We start from the raw sequence: 20,196 nt of genomic DNA, 5'->3' as shown, positions 1-20,196 counted from the left end.
CGCACCACGTTTGGACAGGGTGGGGCAGCCCAAAGTTGGCTCCCTCTGGCCCCTGCAGACCTCCCTGCGTGTGGGTTTGAAAACCTAATTATTGGTTCGGAGGCCGCAGAGCAGCTTTTCCTGGGCCCTCCAGGACTTCCAGGGTTCATTAGAAAGCGGGACGAGGCTGAGAAAGGGGCTAAAACTCCCTCGTAGCTATAGAGGTTGTGTGGAAAGAGGAGAGGGAGAGGTTCTGGTGGCGGGAGGAAATCCAACATGGTCCTAGCCTCCCTCCCACCCACCCTCAGCCTAGGGCCCCTTATCTCTGATATCATCCAACAGGTATTTATTGAGCACGTACCCTGTGCCAGGCATTGGAGCTACAACAGCAAGCTAGAGGGCTGTCCCCCAACCCATCAGCCTCCCTTCCCGGCCTTCAGCTGCGCCAGAGCCTAGGGCAGCCTCTCCGCAGCCCCAGTGTCGGGGGGATGGGGAGGGGAGGAGGGACCGAGGCCCCTTGGCCCCGCCTACAGATTAATGGAAACCACCTGGCGGGTGAGCGGCACTCCACCCCCAGACCCCACTTGCCACCATTCCCATGACCATCTGCTTCTAATGAGTACCCCATCCCCCTGCATACCAGCCCCCCGGGCTTATTAATCTCATTAGGCAATGACAAATCATCCTGGGGCTGAGCAGGCTCCCCGCCCCGGGCCCTTTCCTCTGGGCGCTCAGCCTCTGGGGGCGGTGTCCTCTCGCTCACTCGCTCACTCGCTCGCAGCCCAGGCCCGCTCCCCGGCCTCTTCCGGGGGCTGTCTGCCCTGTGGCCCACTTGGTCCGGGGCTCTCACTGTGGTTGGGGCACCCGCAGAGCCCTGGGAAGACTTCTGGTGGCCTGCTCCCTGTTGAATGCGCGTGGTGGGGGATCTGGGCGAGATGCGAGGCAGCAGAGGAATGAGCCAGTCCCGAGGGCTTTCAGCACCCCCATTTCGGCTACATGACTGCCCGCTCAAGGCTGGGGAGCTCTGGACAAATCCTACGCAGTGAAGGGGCCTATAACATCTTGCAACTTGGAACTCTTCAGTGGAGAAGGGAACTGGCTTTTACTGACTGAAAGCCCATGCTCTGGGGGGAGGGGGCTCTTTTCCTAGAGGAACTCATCCATTCCCATGACAACCTGTCAGGAACACACATTGCCCCATTTTCCAGGTGAGAAACCTGAGGCTTGGACAGGCACCCAGAAGGTAAACGGCAGAGTCAGGATTCAATCCCGGGTCTATTTTTACTGCAGAGTAAAACTCTGCCCTTTCATTGCCTGCCCACCCCCATCCCAGAATTCCTTCCTCTGGCCAACAAACAGGCTTGTCTATGCTGAGGGGTGGTGGAATACAGAGAAGGGGGCCTCACCCATGTCTGGGCCCTTCTGTACACTTCTTAGGCTGGCCATGAACTGCCTCTGCTGCACCGTTTCAGGTTTTCTTGTCTAACCTGCCTGGCTGATAAAGGTGTGTCCCCTCCCCAGCCTCAGGGTGCTGCGTTGCAAAACAGGGACCATGCAGACCTATCCCGCCCCCTCCCCTACACTGGACCCATTCTCAGAGGCCAGAGCGGGGCTCAGCACAGGGAGGCAATGCCAGCATTTTCTAGAGTAGCCCTGACCTACCACTTCAGTTATTAGGCTAGGCCCCAACCCTCCCCTGGGACTTGCTGCTATGGACTGTGGATGTGAAGCTGCCATGGGCTCTGCTGCCCAAGCTGAGATGTCTCAGCCTGACAGGACAGAGAAATCAGTGTTTCCTGGCACCAACTACACGCCAGGCCACGGCGTCTCATGTGTGATGAATAGGCCCACAGTCTACGGGTCATCTGGTCCACTGGTTCCCAACCCTAGATGAGCATGAGAATCGCCTGCATACCTTGTAAAAAATTCCCAGGCCCCTTCCAACCTGATGAATTAGCATCTTCAGAAGCAAAGGGGCCCAGGCTCTCTCCCACCTCTGGGATAGTGGTTGCGATGATTATAGTGTTGTATGTCCACTAGGCCAGGCTGTAGCACCCAGTAACTTAAGGAAATACTAATCTAGGTGATGTGTAGGCATTTTGTAGATGTGATTAACATCTAAGTCAGTTGACTTTAAATAAAGGAAATTACCTTTGATAATATGGATGGGACTCGTCCAATCAGTTGAAGGCCTTAAATAGCAAAAGCTGAGGTTCCCGGAGAAGAAATTCTGTCTCAAGATTTATAGCATCAATTCCTGCCAGACTTTCTAGCCTGTGAGTCTGTCCTACAGATTTTGGATTTGCCAGCCCCCATATCACATGAGCTATTTACTTAAAATAAATGTCTTTATAAAGAAATGAAATAATTTCTTTATATGTTCTATAAAGACACACACACACACACCCAATTGATTCTATTTCTCTGGAGAATCCTGACTGATATAGGAGTGATCAATCAGGCCTGGAGACCCTGGGTGCTCCAGCCCCTGCACTGCCTTTCCATGGGCACCTGCTGAACACAGTGCCTACCTCTGCCCAGAGGCCTCTCCTCCTTTGGAATGACCAGTCGCATCACTTTGCTCTTTGATCTTTTCCTTGATATGCAGCACTTCACACACAGACACACACACACAGGATCATAGAATTTTAAATCCATAATGCACCTTACAAATCACCCTGTCCCCACCCCCCTTTTCACAGATGAAGAAACAGGCCCCAAGCCTGGCGCCCATCTCTGCATTTCTCTGCCTCATCTCTGACCACTTCCCAGTCACGGTGCCCTTCTGTTCCTCGGACTCACAAGGCATACTCTGGACCCAAGGGCCATGCCCACTGCTGCTCGCTCTGGCCTCCAGATTCTTCGTCTCTTGAGTCGCTGGCTGAGTCACTTTGTCAGGGAGGCCTTTCTCAACCTCACTACATAAAACAGCACCCCTCCACCCCCATTGCTTTCTATCCTCCTTACCCATCTTTGTTTTTCTTTGTAGCACTTACTGTCTCCTGACATATACATTTATTTGCTATTTTCTGGGTCCCATCAGGAGAGGGTAAATTCCATGAGGGCAGGCACTTGGTCTATTGTGTTCACTCCCAATGCCATAAAGGAGATTTGTAATATGCAAATGAATAATACAATATAATAAATAAAGGGGGCTTGCTCAATTTTTCTAGAATAAATGACTAGAATGATCCCTAACAAAGCAGGGGCTCAAACTCAGGACCTTGAATTCTCACTCAAGTGTTCTTCCTCATGCCCAGGACCCCTTCCACCTCACATGACTCGGGAGTTAGCCATTGTTCTTTGGCTAGTTTCCCACTTCTCTCTGCCTGCCTCCCATGCTTTGCATGCACTTGTGTGGTGACGAGCGTCACAGTGCTGGGAGAGGAGTCCGGTTCAGTATGTTGGCATAGGTGGGAAGAAAGGGACCATCTTTTCATCTTCATTAGAAGATCTACCCTCATGAGATTGAAGGATGAGAAAGGGGCAGAGCCAGTGGGTCTCTAACTGATAAAGCAGGAGGATCAGGATGGGAAGATGTCAGGGAGGCCATGAGAATCTCAGAGCGGTGCTTGCTCATGCTGAGCAGAGAGAACATCTCTGGGCGCTGGCTGGCCCTTGTGGGGCAAAACAAAGGACTGGAGAGGCAGCTGCGGTTTGTCTTCCTCCAAAAGATCCTGGAAGGAGAGTCTGGCCTCCTGCCAGTCAACTCTCCAAGACCATGCCTAGGAATCAGAACTCCTAGTGCTAACTGCTCTGGGAAGATAAAACCTGCCCTGCTTGTTGGTGCCCAGGGAGATGTTAAATAGCAGCGTGGTGGCAGCTCTTTCTCCTTGCCTGGACCACCCTGTCTGTGAGCTGCAGAGGGATGATCAGAGGGACCTGGTCACAGAGCTGTGTTGACACCGAGGTCAACATCCCAAGACCACCAGCAGGGAGGGAACAGAGATGGGAGACAGGCGGTAGGAGGAGGGGGAGATGGAAGCAGGGTCAGTCTCCAGGAGGGATGGGAGGCCCAGGTCTTCTATGGAGGAGACAGGGCCCAAAGCTGTGTTCCCAGCTGTGGGTTCTGGAGCATGCCAACTCAACAGGGCACTGAGAGAGGGGTTGGTTTGATCCCCTCATTTGGCAGGTTAAGTGACTTGCCCATGACCCAGTCAAGTCCCCAGCTCTGGGAACAAGTTTCTTTTGGGCTAGCGGGGCCCTCCCAAGTCCAAGGCCAGCCTGACTGGGTCTGCAGGGCAGCCAGAGGACGCTGCTGCTGCTGCTCTAAACCAGGGCAGAGGGGTGCGGGGTGCAGGGAGATTTGCCTGTGACCACCATCTCCACCTTCAGCCCAGGGCTCTAGCCTCTCAGGGTTTTGTGGTTTGTTTTCAGGGAAGGAGGAACAGGTCTCCTTCACACTAAATCCTCTCTCAGCCCTTGCTTTATGCTGGGCCCCCAGCTGGGAGGAGGAGAGGCTTCTGGCCAACTAAGGGGCTCAACCCTCATAGCTAATTGCTCATTAAAGAGCGTTAATGAGCTTCCTTTAGCCCCATCTCTGCCTAGACCAGTGAGGTTTCTCTAATTCTCTCTGCTGTCACTGGTGAAGGAGCTGGTCTCTCTCTCAGACCAACCCCTCTCTGCCCTCTACCTGGTAGTCCAGTCCTGGGCAGGGTTTCAGTGGGTTTGATTCTTGCCAGCAGGTTCTAGGTTGTGGGGTCCCTTAGCAACCAGTGCTCCTTATTCTTCCTGGACTGAGTTCTTGCCCATGACCACCATCCCCCACCTCTGCCCCACCTTGCCCCAGTACTTACAACTTCTCCAGCAGGGACAGTCCCAAGAAGGATCCATTCCGGAGCCCAGTGATCTTGTTGTTGCTCAAGAGCCTGAAGGAAGAGGGAGAACACAGATAGGAGAATGTGCTGTTACGGGCTGGAAGGTGTGGCTGGAGTAGGGAGCCAGCTTCACAACTATAGCCATGTCACACTCCATATAAATGGCGCCACCTAAAGTTGTGCAAGGCAGCACCTCCACTGTCAGCTCCAGGAGACTATAGGGAGAGCCAGCAAATGGTCCAGGCAGACTAGTCAACCCACTGGGCTCCACGGCCCCCCTTCGGCTGGGGTCTAACTTAGGGCCCCGTGTGCAGGTGGGCTGGGTAGGTGTGGGCTGCAGTGCTCATTTCCACCTTGGAACCCCAGGGTCCAGTCCACAGCGCCCCTTCCAGCCCTCCACAGCTCTGTCTAGCCCAAACCCTCAGCCCGATATCCTGAGGATAGTGGTGGGCGAATGGCCATGATTGGGTCAGGGTTCTGGCCCGTCGAACAGGAAGCCAGGCAGGTGTGGAGGCAGACGGGAGGAGCTGCCCCTCCTTGGGGTCTCCAACACTTTCTCTGTGAGCTGAGGATCTCACCAAAAGGGGACACTGTCCTCCCTGAAAGGGTCTCAACTTAGAGGGCCCGAGTGCCTTGCCCCTCTAAACCTGTCTGCAGCCTTAACAGAAAACTGAGAGAGCCCTGGGCTTCCCCCAGACCTCAGCCTTTCTGCCCACTCGGAGCTCTGTTTATTTATTCATTTGTATTTAAGGGAGGAGGAGAGGCCCCAAGCCAACTGTCTGAACCTACTCTGCCCACCCACTCAGCCTTTCTCTGCCAGGCTCCCTGCTGGGAGGAGGGAGTTCCAGACCAGCCAAAGGGCTCATCCCTTGAGTTAATTGCTTATTAAAATGCTTAAATGAACCCTGACTGGTTTGGCTCAGCGGTTAGAGCATTGGCCTGTGGACCGGCCAAGGGCATGTACCTGGGTTGCAGGTTCAATCCCTGAGCAGGAGGCAACCAATTGATGTGGCTCTCTCACATCAATGTTTCTCCCTCCCTTCCACTCTTTCTAAGAATCAATGAGGGGGGGGGGGGGCGGGAAAAACCCTGGCTGGTTTGGCTCAGGGGTTGGAGTGTTGGCCTGCGGACCAAAGAGTCTTGGGTTCGGTTCCCGCTAGGGGCATGTACCAAAAGTAAAAAATAAATAAACAAAAAATAAAAATCAACAGGGGGGAAAATATATATATATATATATATATATATATATATATATATATATATATATAATCTCCATCTGTGGGTAAGGATTAACAAAAAAAATGCTTTAATGAGCCTCTGCCCACACACTCTTCCCTGTCCTGGGCTGAGGCAAAGGGTTTCCCGTCTTTGCTCCCACTGGTGGACCTGGGAAAGCCAGAAGTACAGGCCTCGGGACTTCTCCTGAGTGGGCAGCCTCTGAGCTGGCGAGTAAGGGAGAGGGCAGGGGCTGGGACAAGGCACGAGAGAAACTGTCAAAGAGTCCTGCCCCATAGCTCACTGGGAGCGGGTGATGAATGTACCAACAGGCAGCGAGAGGCCCCTGGACATGTGACATTCCAGCTACTCCGTGTTCCAGAGGCTCCCGGAGAGCAGACAATGGCCAGCATGGAGGCAGCATGGAGGGTTCTGGGTCCATGGGAAGGGGCGGAGACCTCATCTCCTTCCTCTCTCCGCCTCTCTCCAAATAGAGCCTTCCTGACCTTCTAGGCCCCGCCTAACACCGGGTCCCTCCAACAGTGGCATTTCCCAGTGGGGTCTGAAGGGCGACTGTGTGGAGGAGTTCAGGGGGGAATGCTGGGTTTCCCAAGTGATTCACACACACACACACACACACACACACACACACACACACACATCATCTTGATAGTTCCATCACAGTGGTCACTATATGAGCAATTAGAACTTTCCTGAACCCCTTTATTCTCATTTTATAGATTAGGACAGATAGTTTTATTTCACATTACAATGGTGGTGGTAAATCGTAGATAGTCTTGTCAGTTCTTAGTGCCTCTAATGGTCTCATTCAGGCCCTAGTGGGGCTGGGGAGGTCCCCTCAGTGGTGACTGGCTCTTGATGGTGGGACTTTTTAAAAACAAATATGTTTTTATTGATTTTTCAGTGAAAGAGGCAGGGAGAGAGAGAGATAGAAACATCAATGTGAGAGAGAAACATCAATTGGCTGCCTCCTGCACAGCCCCCACTGGGGATCAAGCCCGCAACCTGGGCATATGCCCTGACCAGGAATCGAACCAGGATCTCTCAGTCCATGGGAGGATGCTTAATCTACTGAGCTACACCGGCTGGGCTCTGCAAAAAAATTTTTAAAAGATCATTGAATTGCCTAGCCAGTGTGACTCAGTGGTTGAGTGTTGACCCATGCACCAAGAGGTTGCCAGTTGTTCCAGGTCAGGGCACATGTTCAGGCTGTGGGCCGAACCCCAGTGGGGAGCATGCAGGAGGTGGCCAACTGATGTTCTCTCTCATCAGTGTTTCTATCTCTCTCCCTCTCCCTTCATCTGTCTAAATCAATAAGGAAAAATAAATAAATAAACATGATACATTAAAAAATAATAATTGAATTGAAAATATTGTATTTAAAAATTCTCCAACTCCCAAATCCCTGAGGTTAAAACCTGGGATCCTAATTTGATCATCTTTTTTATCCTCATTCGAGGACATTTTTGCATTTATCTTCAGATAGAGCAGGAGGGAGAAAGGGAGGGAGGGAGGGAGGGAGAGAGAGAGAGAGAAACACTGATATGAGAGACACATCGACTGGTTGCCACCCACATGACCCCAACCAGGGGCCGGGGACAAACTGCAACTGAGGTACGTGCCCTTAGCGGGAACCGAACCCACGTACCTCTGGTCCGTGGGCTGACGCTCTAAGCACTGAGCCAAACTGGCCAGGGCCTAATTTGATAATATTGTCCAGACAGGTCTAGAGGTGGTGTTGGGTGAAATACCCCATATTCTCCAGACTTTTTGGCCTTTTTTTTAAAAAAAAAAAAATGTTTTTATTGATTTCAGAGAGAGAAAGGGAGAGGGAGAGAGAGAGAAACATCGATGAAAGAGAAATCGATTGGCCGCCTCCTGCAAGCCCCCCATTGGGGGTTTGGCCCACAACCTGGGCATGTGCCCTGACCGGGAATAGAACCAGTGACCTCTTGGTGCATGGGTTGATGCTCAACCACTGAGCCACACCGGCCAGGCTGGCCTTTAACCCTTGAACTCCAAACTCTTTAACCCAGAGCTCACCGATAGAAGCGCAATGCAAGCTGCACATGTAATTTAAAATGTTCAAGTAGCCACATTTTTTAAAAATTTAAAAATTGGATTAATTTTAATATTTTATTTCACCTATATATCCAAAATGTTATCATTTCAACATAAATTAATATACAAAATTATTGAGATATTTTCCCTTTTTTAGTGTTTTGAGGGGTTAAGTCTTCAGAATCTGGTGTGAATGCTCCTTGGCCAGCACAGCTCAGCTATGACCAGCAGCATTACCAGTGCTCAGGGGCCCCGGGTGACCAGTGGCTTTAACTCCTTTCTAGTCTCCTAGTGGTCAGCACCTCCCCAGGAGGAAGTCTGGATTGCAGGACAGATACCAAGGCAACCAGGGTGGTGTGTGTGTGTGGCCTGGGAGCAGAGCAAAGGATCAGGGACCAGCTCCTGAGACTGGTGAGGACCAGCCTCTGGCCCAGAACAGCTCATCTCTTGCGTCCTGCCCCTCTCTACCCTGAACCCAGATCCCCTGCAGGCCAGTGCCCTCCACTCTCTCTGAGCAGCCTCTGTTGTGCCGGGAGGAAAGGGCAGCAAGGGGCAGGGGTCAGCTGCAGCCCACGCTTCCCACTTGGCTAGCCCAGTGCAAAGTCCATCCCTGTGAGTCTTGAACCGGGATTGTTTTTCTTGTTGCAGAGAACATGTCCCTGATCCCCACCATCTAAGCCACTCACAAAAGCAGAGACACCAGGCAAGGAGCATTCATCCTTCTCCAATATGCCCCCTTCTTGCCGCATTTCCAGTTCTTGGACAGAATTCAGGCAGACATCTGCATGATTCAAGTCCCCAAATACCCAGAATTGGATCTTCTGGCCTTAACAGCCTAGATAAGGCTGAGGAAATTTTACTTTAGACCCAGATTATCCAGAGAATGGCCTCAATTATGCTTGTCAGTTTATTTCTCTGGAGGTGCCCCTGGTGGGTCTGGCGAGGGAGGAGAGGGCAGTGATTTGGGTCTAGTATTGTTATGGGCAGGTAGGAAGCTGGCAGTTTCAGGGCTGCTAGTGGGATAGGTACACACACACACACACACACACACACACACACAGCCTCGCCCAATGAGAAGAGAAGTGTTCCTACTATGCTGGGCTGCGGGAGGAAGACAGGCAGGGCAGTTCCAACAGCTGGCCAGGGAAGGAGGAGCCTCGGCCCCATGGTTCTTTCCAGCGTTGCAGACACATTGCCAGTCTTGGCCCCATCTTAACAGCCCCTCCCCCCAACTACTAGACAGACACTTCCTCGGCCTGTACCAGCCTCTGGCCCTGCCACAGCACAGGGAGCCAGCCAGGTGGATGTCATTCCCCGACTAGCCCCACCTCTCAGACCTTTGGCTCACCCAGCCCAGTATCTTTAGCTTCTTTCCCCCGCCCCTCCCCCATCTACCACTCCAATGTCAAATTTTCATAAGAAGGCAGACAGTCCCCGGAGTCCCCTGTTCTCTACCTCAGAGTCTGAAATCCGGCCAAAGAGAGGGGGCATGCTGAGCCCATTTCAGAGCTGTCTCCCAGCGAGGGTCTTATTTTAGGGAACAGAGGCAAGCGGAGTCACCACTAATGAGGCTAGAGGCTAAGGCAGCGAGTGGCTGGCGTCTACGGAGAGGCCCTGTGGCCTCTGGGAAGCCACAAAAACTCACCAGATCCCAGCCTGACATCAAAGATGACCCTGTAGGGGTCACGCGGACACTGCTCTGTGGGCATGGGGCCAGCATCCGCCTGAACCTAGTGGTTCTCCCATGTGCAGGAAGAAACATACATGTACGACACCCACTCCGACACAGATGCAAGGACCACAAGTCTGGACGCCAGGGAGCTATGCTCTCTAGAGTCCGAGCCTGGGGTTTAGGCCTTCTGGGCTGGAAAGGACCCATCTCCAACACCTGCTGCAGGCACCTCAGCAGTGTCTTAGGGAGACCATCGGGGAGAGGGAGGAAGGTGGTCTGCTTACTGATACCAAAAGGGCCTCAGGCCCATAATCTACCCTGACCTTCAAGGTGATACTGGACTCCCAGCCTCTCCTGCAGGTACAGTGCCCAGGGCCTTTGAGCAATTCCAGGGTTCACAAAGATGTCTAAAACCTAAATAAAATAAAATGAAATAAAATAAAATAAAAAAGAAGCACTGCCTCTGAAATATAAATGCTATAAAATTGAAATTAATAAATGCTTAGCTGGGCCAGTGTGGCTCACTGGTTGAGCGTTGACCCATGCACCAAGAGGTCACCGGTTCAATTCCAGGTCAGGGCATGTGCCCAAGTTGTGGGCCCAACCCCAGTGGGGGGCATGCAGGAGGTGGCCAATCGATGTTCTCTCTTATTGATGTTTCTATCTCTTTCTCCCTCTCTTTCTAAAAAATCAATAAAAAGAAAAAAAAATGCCTAACTAAATAACTACCATAGATCAGACTATGTCAATTAGCAATAATTATCATGTTTCAGGAAGGACAGGGGAGCATTTCAGTGTAAGTGATATGACAGCAGGGCCTCTGAAAATGAGACTGCCTCAGAGCACAGGCTCTGCTTTGACACAACTCAGGCTAAAGGCTACCCTCCTGTGGCTTCCCTTCCCTTCCAGGCTGCCCTTCATGTCTCTTTTTAAATTATTTATTTTTATCCTCACCTGAGGACATTTTTCCATTTTTTGTTCAGACAGAGCAGGAGGGAGAGAGAGGAAGAGAGTGAGAGAGAGAAACATCGATGTGAAAGGGACACATCGAATGGCTGCCACCTGCAGGACCCAACCAGGGGCAGGGCTGGGGACAAACTGCAACCGAATTACATGCCCTTAGAGGGAACCGAACCCGGGTCTCTCTGGACCATAAGCTGACGCTCTAACCGCTGAGCCAAACCAGCCAGGGCTGCCCTTCATGTCTTTAGCCTGATTGCAGGGGACACAAATGTTGGAGAGGACATTTAACACTCCTGTACTTTCCATGATCCTGTCCCTTGGCTGGAAGCCTGTCCAGTCAGCCCTGAGCCCCTACTGGTTAGAGGAGACTCGGGTAGGACCTTCTTTCCCCAGGGCTTCCAGGGTCGTGTCCTGAGGCAGTCTCTGACCTCAGCCTTGAAGCTGGGCTGCCCAGGCAGGGCCTGAGGTCAAGGTCAAGAGAGAAAACAGTCTCAAAATGGCTCCTTTGCATGGGTTTTTTTGTCTCCTTTTCTCTAACCTACCCTCTCCATAAGATACCCCGTCTTGGTAGTGAGCAGGTGTTTGTGGTTGGTGGCCAGTATGCTGTGATGGGGATTTTGCGATCCCCAGCTTCCTAGCCTGAGTACACAGAATTGAGTCTGCTGTGATCATTCACACCTAAGCACTCTGCAAACCTACACTAACACCTATTGCATGCTCAGCCCTGTGCAACACACTAGAACTTCAGACATAAACGAGACAGGGTGTCTGCAATCTTCCGTGCTTGGAAGGTGAAGGGAGATGTGTCAGACAGGATGGAATGTTTGTGTCCACCTGATTGAGGAAGCTGGGATGTTACTGCCAATCCACCTTCAACGCTTCCTCCACACATGGCCTAAAATCTCACCACTGGGGAGCCAAGCTTCTGAGTGAAGAAAGTGAATTTCTTTTTAAACACAAATAAACTTGAAAAGGTCAATCTGTTATCAGTCTTTTTTAAATAGTATAAATTATCTTTACTCTTTCCACCCCAGAAGTTTTCCTTGGGAGCCCTGCGGCCCCAATCCTGTCCTGCTTTATGAGTTTATATCCAGTCTCCATGACAAGACTCTAAGGCCCTGAGGGCAGAAACCAGGTCTCTTACCTCCTGGCTGCGGGCTGGGCACACAGCTGGCACTGGCTGAAGGAATGGATAGGTGTCTGGAGGGTCAGAGGTTCAGGGAAGGTGGGGTCTTCAGTAGACAGAGAGTTCATGCTGAACCCTGGTTTTCCCAAGTCAGGGGGCAGTTCCCTCCTCCTACCTACACGCCCCACCCCAACCCTAGTCAGTGTTGGCAGAGGTCACTCCTGAGCTATCCTGGCTCCAAACAGCTCTTCTGGGCCACCACAGAGGTCACAGAGTCCAGAAGCTAAGGGGACAGGGAGAGCGAACACTGGGAGGAATGCTTTAGAGACCATGGTCCCACCTTTCCTGGGTAAGTCTGATTTCAGATACTCTGGGTGATGACAGTGGTCCCTCAAGTATGCTTTCACTTGTCAGACCATCACTAGGTGGTGCTCCCTTTCCCTGGCTCCCAAATCCATGTGGAGGAAGTAGATTAGCATATCTCCCCCCCAGTCCCCAGGGGTGCCCTCTGACTGGTCAGCAGGAAAAGAGGCTGACTGCGAACAGGAGCCCTGGGGTCTGGCCAGGACCTGTGTGACCTCGGGCAGGTCAGCCCCTCTTCTGGGGTTTGCTTTTGTGTAAAAGGGTCTGTACTGAAGCTCGCACTCCTTGTGTTTGATGGTGTTTCCCATCCTGGATCTGGAGACTCTGGGAGCCTGAGGTCTAGGGTTTCTGCCTCACTACACAGTTCCCAGCAGGCAAAGGGCCCTGGGGGGAGGGGGCTCTCAAACCTTCCCTTCCCAGCTGGGAGATGTCTGGCCCCTCAAGTTCAGGCTGAACTCCTTCCTCCCGCCACTCCCTCTCTCCCATTCCAGGCTCCTCGGTGACAGATTGGTTCCCCTGCCCCTCACCTGGCCCCATCCATCTTGCACACCCTTTGCTCCCCCATCTGCCTCTCCCTGCTCTTAGGGCTGGGAACGATGGGTCCTGGGAGGCTGTCGGGTTAGCTAACTCCAGTTTCTCTGCTCCCCCACCCTGTCACCCAGTCCTAAAAACAAAGGAATGTTCTGGAGTTTGGGAAGGATGCCCCCCTCCCCCAGGAGGGAGGAAGGGAAGGAGGCCGCCTTGTCCTGACAGTGTCTGAGCTCTAAATAGAACAGAGCGGCTGGGCTGGGGGAATGAAAATAAACAGCCCCTCGGAGCAGCCCCTTCCTAGCAGATACCGGATTTTCCTTCTGGTTCCTCAACCCAGGGCCATTTCCCTCCTCTTTCCTCCCCTGCTCTCAGTCAGATCCCAGGGAGGAGGCACAGGGCGGTCTCAGGGTGATGGAGGAATGAGGGGTCCAGGTCCAGGCTGTGTGACACTGGGGAACTCGCCTCCCCTCTCTGGGCTTCGGTGGGGAAAGCCCACTGAATGGAAGGCCAGGGATCAACTCAGAGGTGACTGGAACTTTTCTCCCACAGGAAAGGGTTCTTATCCCAATGACTCCCCTGTGACATAAACTTAGAATCACTCTCTCCCTTTAAAAACATGACCCCCAATTTAAGGGTCAATTTCTGGTTAGGTTCACATTACCCTGGTTTGCCTATGCCTTAGGGGGAAATTCTCAGATTCACCCCCAGGGCTAAGGATTGCTGCCCCCACCCCAACACAAAAGGACGATCCATGGTAGCCAGCAGGAAGAGATTCCTAGGGGATCAGGAGTGGCTGGGTTTGTGCTGGGCTCTGAATAATTCAGGCCAAATAACCCATTCTGGGTCCTGGCCCCACTAGGGGCTGAATTATAGGTGTTGTCTTTGGAGCTCAGCGCATGGCCTCTCCAGTCTTTTGGTTCGATGAGGATTCAACCAGTGAAACCTAGAGGGCTGTTCTCTGCCCAGTGCTCGGCTTGAAATGGGACCGTGGGCCCTGACATCCTGCACCAGAGGGGGAGCCCTAAGGGCAGGGATCCTAAGATCTCTAGGAAGAGTCTTGCTGCCTCCAGCTCCTCTAGCAGGTAGGTGGGAAGAGTCAGGGAGGGACTTAGACTTCCTCTGGACCCCTCATTTTAGATAGATGGGGTCCTGGACCCCATATGGGTGTTGCAGCTGAGACCTCACACCACTGGAGGGTAAATGAGTGTATTGGAGTGTCCTGGCCTCCTCCCACCTCTGCTTCTTCCCTCTTTTCTTTCCTTCTTTCTCTCACTCTCTCCCCCTCCCCCCTCCTCCCCTCACAAAAGCTCTCTGTACACAGCCACTTCCTCTGGCTGCTGTCTCTGAGCCCAGACCTTATGAGAACCATATGGGGGAAAGAGGCTGGAAGAGAAGGGGGTGGGGAAGCCAGTGTGGCCCCGCCTCTCCAGCCAGCATTATTCCACTCCCCTCTGGCTATGTGCATAGCAGTTGGCACACTTTGCCCCGAACTCCCCTAACTAGATCCTGGTGGCTGGGGTGGGGGCACTGGGGGGAGGGCTCAGTCGGGAGCTGGAGGTCCAGAGGGAGATCTGTGCTCAAGAGCCACTTCCCAGAGGCTGCAGCAAGTGTCTGTGAGGGGCTGCCCCTCCCCCATGGTACATCTGAAGACCACCAGACTCAGAGCAAAAGGACCCACCATGGCTAGGTGCATCCCTGTGGCAAATGCCTCTCTTCCCTATGTGGGCAGCCTACGTGGTGGGCAACGCTGCCTCAGTTGGGAGGCTGAGCGGATGAGGGTTTGTTGGCTCTGGGAGAATCTGGTGTGACCTGTCCCATGTCTGGCTCCCTCCCCACCCAGCCTTGGAATGTTCCCAGGTCAAAAGGGCCTGGGTCCTGCCAGGAAGAAGCAGGGTTTTTTTTTTACAGCAGCTTTTGTGTCCATTGGGTCCCAAGTCCAGCAAGGTGAACAGTGACTAGTCCCTGGCCTGAGAGGAATGCTAAGAGAACCTAACCAGCTAACCTTGAGGCTGCCCGTCAGCTAGCTGGGTGACTATGGGCAAGAGAGGACCTCCCCTGTCAGCCTCAGCTTGCTCAGCTGTGAAATGTAGATGTAGGGGCTGGACTTGCTGATCTCTAAGGCCCTTTTCACTGCAAACTGTCTCAGAATTTATGACACTGGCTGGTATCCTCTGAGGGGCTGCTCAGATGTCCTGGGATGTCCTCTTAGGAGATTTCCTTCTGCAGTTATCTATTACCAGTCCTCCCCTGGAATTCCTTATAGTGCCCCCTCCCCCTCACTCTAACTGCCAGAGCTGAGAACAGAGGGCAGGTCCATCAGCTGCTGCACAGGGGTGGCTGGGGGGCTCACAGGGGTCTGCATCTCCCTGTAATAAGCTGCCCTCCATGAGACCTTCCCCCATAAAGGACAGGAGCATAAGTGCCCACAGCTGTCCTGCGGGCTGGGCCTGGAGACTGGGGGTGGGACAGATGGATCAGGAAGGAAGCCAAGAGTTCTGCTTTTCTGGAAAACTTAAAATGAAAATCCATTAGAGGGGGGAGGGGGAAGCAAATCGTGGGGAGGGGGGCATGTAGTCTACAAAAACAGAAGGCAGAAGTTGAGATAACAGGGTGGAGGTGGAAGGGTTTTAGGTGAGGTAAATAGGGTTGTTCACAGCAATGCCGGGGAACCGTTTGGAGGCCTTCTCTGAGCGGAGAGGGTCTTTGCGGACAGGCACCTTATCTAGCGCTTTCTTTGCCTGAATAGCCCCAGACCCAGGGCTTGCCAGGTCTCCCAAGATGGAGTCCCACATCCCCTAAGGACCTTTGAGCGGGGTGCTGTGTGAAAGGGACAGGGTTCTGGTGGCCCATTCTGGAGGAAAGCAGGGGAGGAGGGAGGATAAAGCCAGTGCAAAACTGTTGGCTCAAGTCCTGTTGTTTGCACCAGGTGACAGGCAAAAAGGTGGACGGGGAAGTTTGTGTGGAAAAGAAAAAGAGTAGGGAGGAGGAGTTTGGGAGGGTGTGGAGGAGGCTTTCGTGCTTTTGCCTCTTGCTCTGCTGCCAGGCTGAGACTGCAGCCCCTTTCCAGGCCTCTCTTCCTTCTTCCCTCGAGATGCATGCTGGGCTAGGGATGGGTGCGTTGGAGGGACTGAGTCCAGGGAAGAGAATCCTAGCCCAGCTTCTGCTGAAGAATGTGGCTTCTTCTTTCCTTCAGAAGCCAGAATGGTGGGGTGGACAGCAATCAGGATCAGGATTATGTGAGGGGCGGGGAGGAGATGCTAAGAAATATATCTTTGGCTGGCGTTCAGTCACCCTCCAGGCTGATGGGCCAGGGGGCTCGCAAGATCCTCTGTGGCCTGCCCTGTCTGTCGTCTCTGTGGGGATGTCCAGCCAGGCTGAGGGGGCTGTTCCGTTGGAAAGTATCTGGGGATGGTTTGGGATGGGAAGGTAAAGCTAGTCATGTTTGCTGCCACCCTGTCATAATATATTCTCACCCAAAGTTGGCCCGACTCTCACCTTGGAGTGGCGTCCATGGGAATTAGCCATGGCTGGAAAGAATTAGTTGCCAAATCATTCTAAGATGTACTGCTAAACCACCTTTTTGTGTTTTCCCCATTCTTTCTGCCTTCAGCACGTTAGGATTCCCTAATCCCAACAAACAGACACTCAGAGACAGTGTCCTTCCCAGGTGTGTGAGCACAGCCACAAGATCCAGTATATAAACACCTATGGAACTGAATTGTCATGGCCCAGCAGGAAATCAGCACAGTCACTGGCCCAGCTACTCCACACTGCAAGCATTTTTCTCCTCCAGAACTGAGTGGGCTGGGGAATGCCGGGCCTGTCTGGACACTTCAACACTAGTGGACTCTCAGCAGGACCTGGAATGAATAGCCACAGCTGCCTTCTTAGGCCACGGCCATATCCCTGAGCTGCTGAGAGGTGGGAGAGAGCAGACATACTGCCTCCACCCCACTAATGCGCACACACACACAAACACACACACCCCAGCTGGAGAAAGGGCAGGCCAGCCCGCCAGCGTCAGAGGCTGACCAGTCTTGTCCTGTCAGGAAGCGGGCAGCCTCTGAACTCACCCAACCAAAGGCGTTACTGTATTGTTCTGGACACAATCGGATAGACTGAACCAGCCCCAACTCGGGCAAGGGGCGTTGGGTTGCCACTGGGGTCAGGAGGACAGAGAAAGGGAAGCAGCTTGCAGGCTGGATCCAGGACAGGAAAGGGAAAGGAAAGGGCAGAGGCGAGGGCCCGACCCTCCACTCCACACGGCGTGTGTGGAGCTCCAAGCACGTGGTCAGCGCAGGAACTCGCCTTTGGTGGGGAGGGGTCGCTAACTCTCCTGCGGTTTCGGGGACTTCAGATTCCCATCGAGGAGGCTTGGGGTCGGGTTGCCAGCAAAGTGAAGGCTTAATAAGGCCCTGGCTGGGAAGGGAAACGGGATGACGGAAGAAGGTTGGGAGGCAGCCGCTTTCCCCTCGGCCAGGTTTCTTTCTTAGCAAACTTTGCTCTAAAAAGTCAATCGAGAAAACAGCCGAAGCTAGTGTCATATCCAGGGGAGGAAAGAAGAGGGAGGAATGCAAGAACCAGCGCAGACCTCACTTGCGCGCGGCGGAAGAGGGATCCAAGAGGAATTGAGACGTCGGGGTCTCATTCAGACCAGAAGCGCCTGCACCCGAACCACAGACTCTTTCTACCCTCCCGCCCGCGCTAAGCAGACCAACCGGCTGGAAGCCGGGCTGGCAGTCTCCAGGAGCAAGTGGGGCGCCCCCCACTGGAGGAGCCTGGCCTGCTGGATGAACCCCGGAGACTCTCCCAGTCCAGCCAGGGACGCGTCCGCGGGGCTAATGACCACAGCACCTATTGGGCCGCGGGCGTGGATCTTTCCCGAGATTTCCATCCATCCCACCCACCTTAGGTTCCCGAAGTTCGCAACACAAGCCCAGGCTGGACACTCAAGGGGCGTGGGCATCCCGCCAGCTTGCATTCCCCTTCACCTGTGCAGGTGAGTGGGCGCTCGCTGACTCTCTCTGGGTCGCGCCCGCCCCCGAAGCCCCATCTTCCCTCCACACCGCTGGCGCCCTAATCTCCCTCCTAGTTCTCCAAGCCTCTCGTCTCGGCGCCCGGACTCAGGCCTGTCCCAAAGTGTCTAAAGTGGCGGCGGCGTCCCAGTCCCCCCTCTGCCCACCCCTTCCGTCTGGTCTCCTGTCGTCCTCCCGTCCGGACTCGGGCCGGGCCGGCCGAGTAGGGTACTCACAGGGTAACGGTGCCGTTAGGCAGGAGGCCGGGCTCGGGAGGCTCCGGGAGGTCCCCGCCGCCGCACACCACCCTCCTACGCGCCGGGTTGGGGGCGCCGCTGCTTAGCCCCTTGGGCCGCTCCCCAGAGCACTTGCAGCTGCGGATGGGGACGGGGCAGCCGGGCGCGCCCCGAATCTCGCGCGCCAGGAGCAGAAGCCACGGCAGCAGCGGCAGCAGCAGGCGAGCGGGCGCCCCCCGCATCCTGCATCCCCCGGCGCCCATCAGCCCATAGCCCCGCAGGGACCCACAGCGCTGGGGCCGGTCTGCGCGCGGGCCGGAGGGACCCAGGCGTGCGGGAGGCGTGTTCAGCAGGGGCCCGGGGCACTCGAGGGCGGGGCGGGGGGCCCTGGGCGGAGGCAAGCCCCGGGGTCCCCGCCGCCGCACCCCGGGGGCATGTCCGGCGAGCGCCCCGGCGGGGAGGACGCCGGCGCGGCTGTCAGAGCAGGGCAGGCGGTCCCAAGCGGTGCGGCCGGAGTCTCTGCGCGGTGCTCCCGGGCTGGTGGAGGACGGGCCCCTCCACGTCGCCTGCTCTGTCAGCGCTGGGCTGGGACCTAACGGATCGCGCCGGGCTCCTGCTGCCGCCGCCGCCGCCGCCGCTTCGTGCCATGGATGGAGGCAACTCAGCGCGGCGCAGCTCCCGCCGCCGCCAGACCCCGCCCGCCTCCCCGAGGGGGCGCCCTCCCCTCGCCGGCGCGTCCGCGAGGCCCTAGCGCCTCCCGCTACGCAGCCAGCCCGATGCCCTCCTGGGCGCGAGAGTGGGCAAGCCGGCCCGAGGCCCCGCGTGTCCTGCACCTGCCTGAACCCAGACTCCTCTCTCCCGCCCCTCTCCACAACCCATCCCAGACCTTCAAGCCCACCGCCATCACTTTCCTCAAAATCCTCCCTCCCTCGTGCGCATACAGCCAGCTCCCCATGCTTCTGGGAATTTCACTGACCTGCGGCTTGGCCAGAGATGCCTGGTGCTCCACGTTTTGGGTTGAACTTTGTTCCCCGCTCGGGGGTTGCTGAGACTCGGCTTCTCTTGGCCCCTGACCTGATGGTCAGTCTGGAAGCCGGCTCTCACTGTCACAGCCCTACTCCAGCCCTTGCAGGACACCGCCGGAGACTGAGGCGGCCCAGACCCTCCTCCGCTGCGCTGACCTTCCCAGCGGGGCGTGCATGTCGCTCCGCCAAGGAGGGGGCAAGGGCCAAGGCAGACGGACTACATCTTGCCTCTTACCTTTTCCACATCCCAGCGTGTGTCTGTGTGTGTGTGTGGAGGGGAGGGTGCGGGGTGCAAATGAGGAAAAGCAGGGATCTGTGCGGGGGTGCGGGGGTGTGGAAAGAGCACTGTACTGTGAGACAGTACAGTGAAGAGCCCCATTCTAGACAGCACTGTGTGACTTTGGACACAACCCCTAACATCCTGGGGTATGGAATCTCTGGAGTCAAAATGGGGCCCTGCCTGCCCCCTACTTTATGAATGTAAGTTGTGGCCTGGGAATTGAGTGAATGAGGGAGCACTCGGTTTCCAGAGTGAGAGGTCTGGTGGCTTTGGACATGGTTTGACCATGACAATTGGGCATGGGGGTGAAAATTGCCTTTGTCTTTGATGGACTGTAATGATGGGCCCGGGCTGGGGAGAGAGGGAAAGGGAAGTGTGGCCCACCGTGTCTGCTTCCTCAGTTTCCCCACAAAGGCTGGCTTTTCTGCCACTTAACAGAGCTTTGCTGCTGAGGGTCAGGCGGCCTGGGTTGGGGGATCCCTGGGCAGGACTCCTGTTCTTCCTTCACTGTGCCACCAAAGTGGTTGCTACAATGACCACTGCCTTCTTTCTGTTTTCTGCTGGTGTGTGTGGCACCTTTTCCAGGACGGTGGTCTTTCAGCGGGTCTCCCACCCCCCTTTGCGGGGAAGCAGCTTCTCTTCCTTACCCACTGGCATTGGCAGCAGACACAGGGCCAGACACTGGCTTCTTCACTTTCCCTCTCTGGCTCCACAAGTCTCTCCCAGTTGCAAGCTCTGGTTCCTTCAACTTCCAAAGATAAATAAATAGTGATTGCAAATGGAGGAGGAGAGAAGGCAGTGGACTCCCCCAGCAGGAGCCCTCTGCAGGCGGTGGGGGCGGGATGAGGCTGCATTCCTCAGGAAGGGTCAGGAGTGGAGTGTGTCACAGAGC

The 20,196-nt window shown here is 54.7% G+C and overlaps 1 protein-coding gene across 2 annotated transcripts in view; it reads right to left on the bottom strand.

Annotated features, from left to right (window-relative positions):
- Positions 1–18,631, bottom strand: part of ADGRA2 (adhesion G protein-coupled receptor A2) — a 33,438-nt gene extending 14,807 nt beyond the window's left edge. The window contains exons 1-2 of one of the 2 annotated variants that reach the window (XM_036250088.1): positions 18,000–18,631; positions 4,776–4,847 (exon numbers count right to left, since the gene is read on the bottom strand). In XM_036250088.1, coding sequence (XP_036105981.1) covers positions 4,776–4,847; positions 18,000–18,262 — 335 coding nt within the window. In that variant the 5' untranslated portion in view covers positions 18,263–18,631. The remainder of the gene's footprint in view (positions 1–4,775; positions 4,848–17,999) is intronic. The other variant, XM_036250089.1, reaches the window with a different exon arrangement.
- Between the last annotated feature and the right edge of the window lie 1,565 nt (positions 18,632–20,196).

Source organism: Molossus molossus, unplaced genomic scaffold (assembly GCF_014108415.1).
Source record: "Molossus molossus isolate mMolMol1 unplaced genomic scaffold, mMolMol1.p scaffold_m16_p_9, whole genome shotgun sequence".
NCBI lineage: Eukaryota > Metazoa > Chordata > Mammalia > Chiroptera > Molossidae > Molossus > Molossus molossus.
Note: the sequence above shows the minus strand (reverse complement) of the source record. Positions and strands in the feature narration are given on the sequence as shown.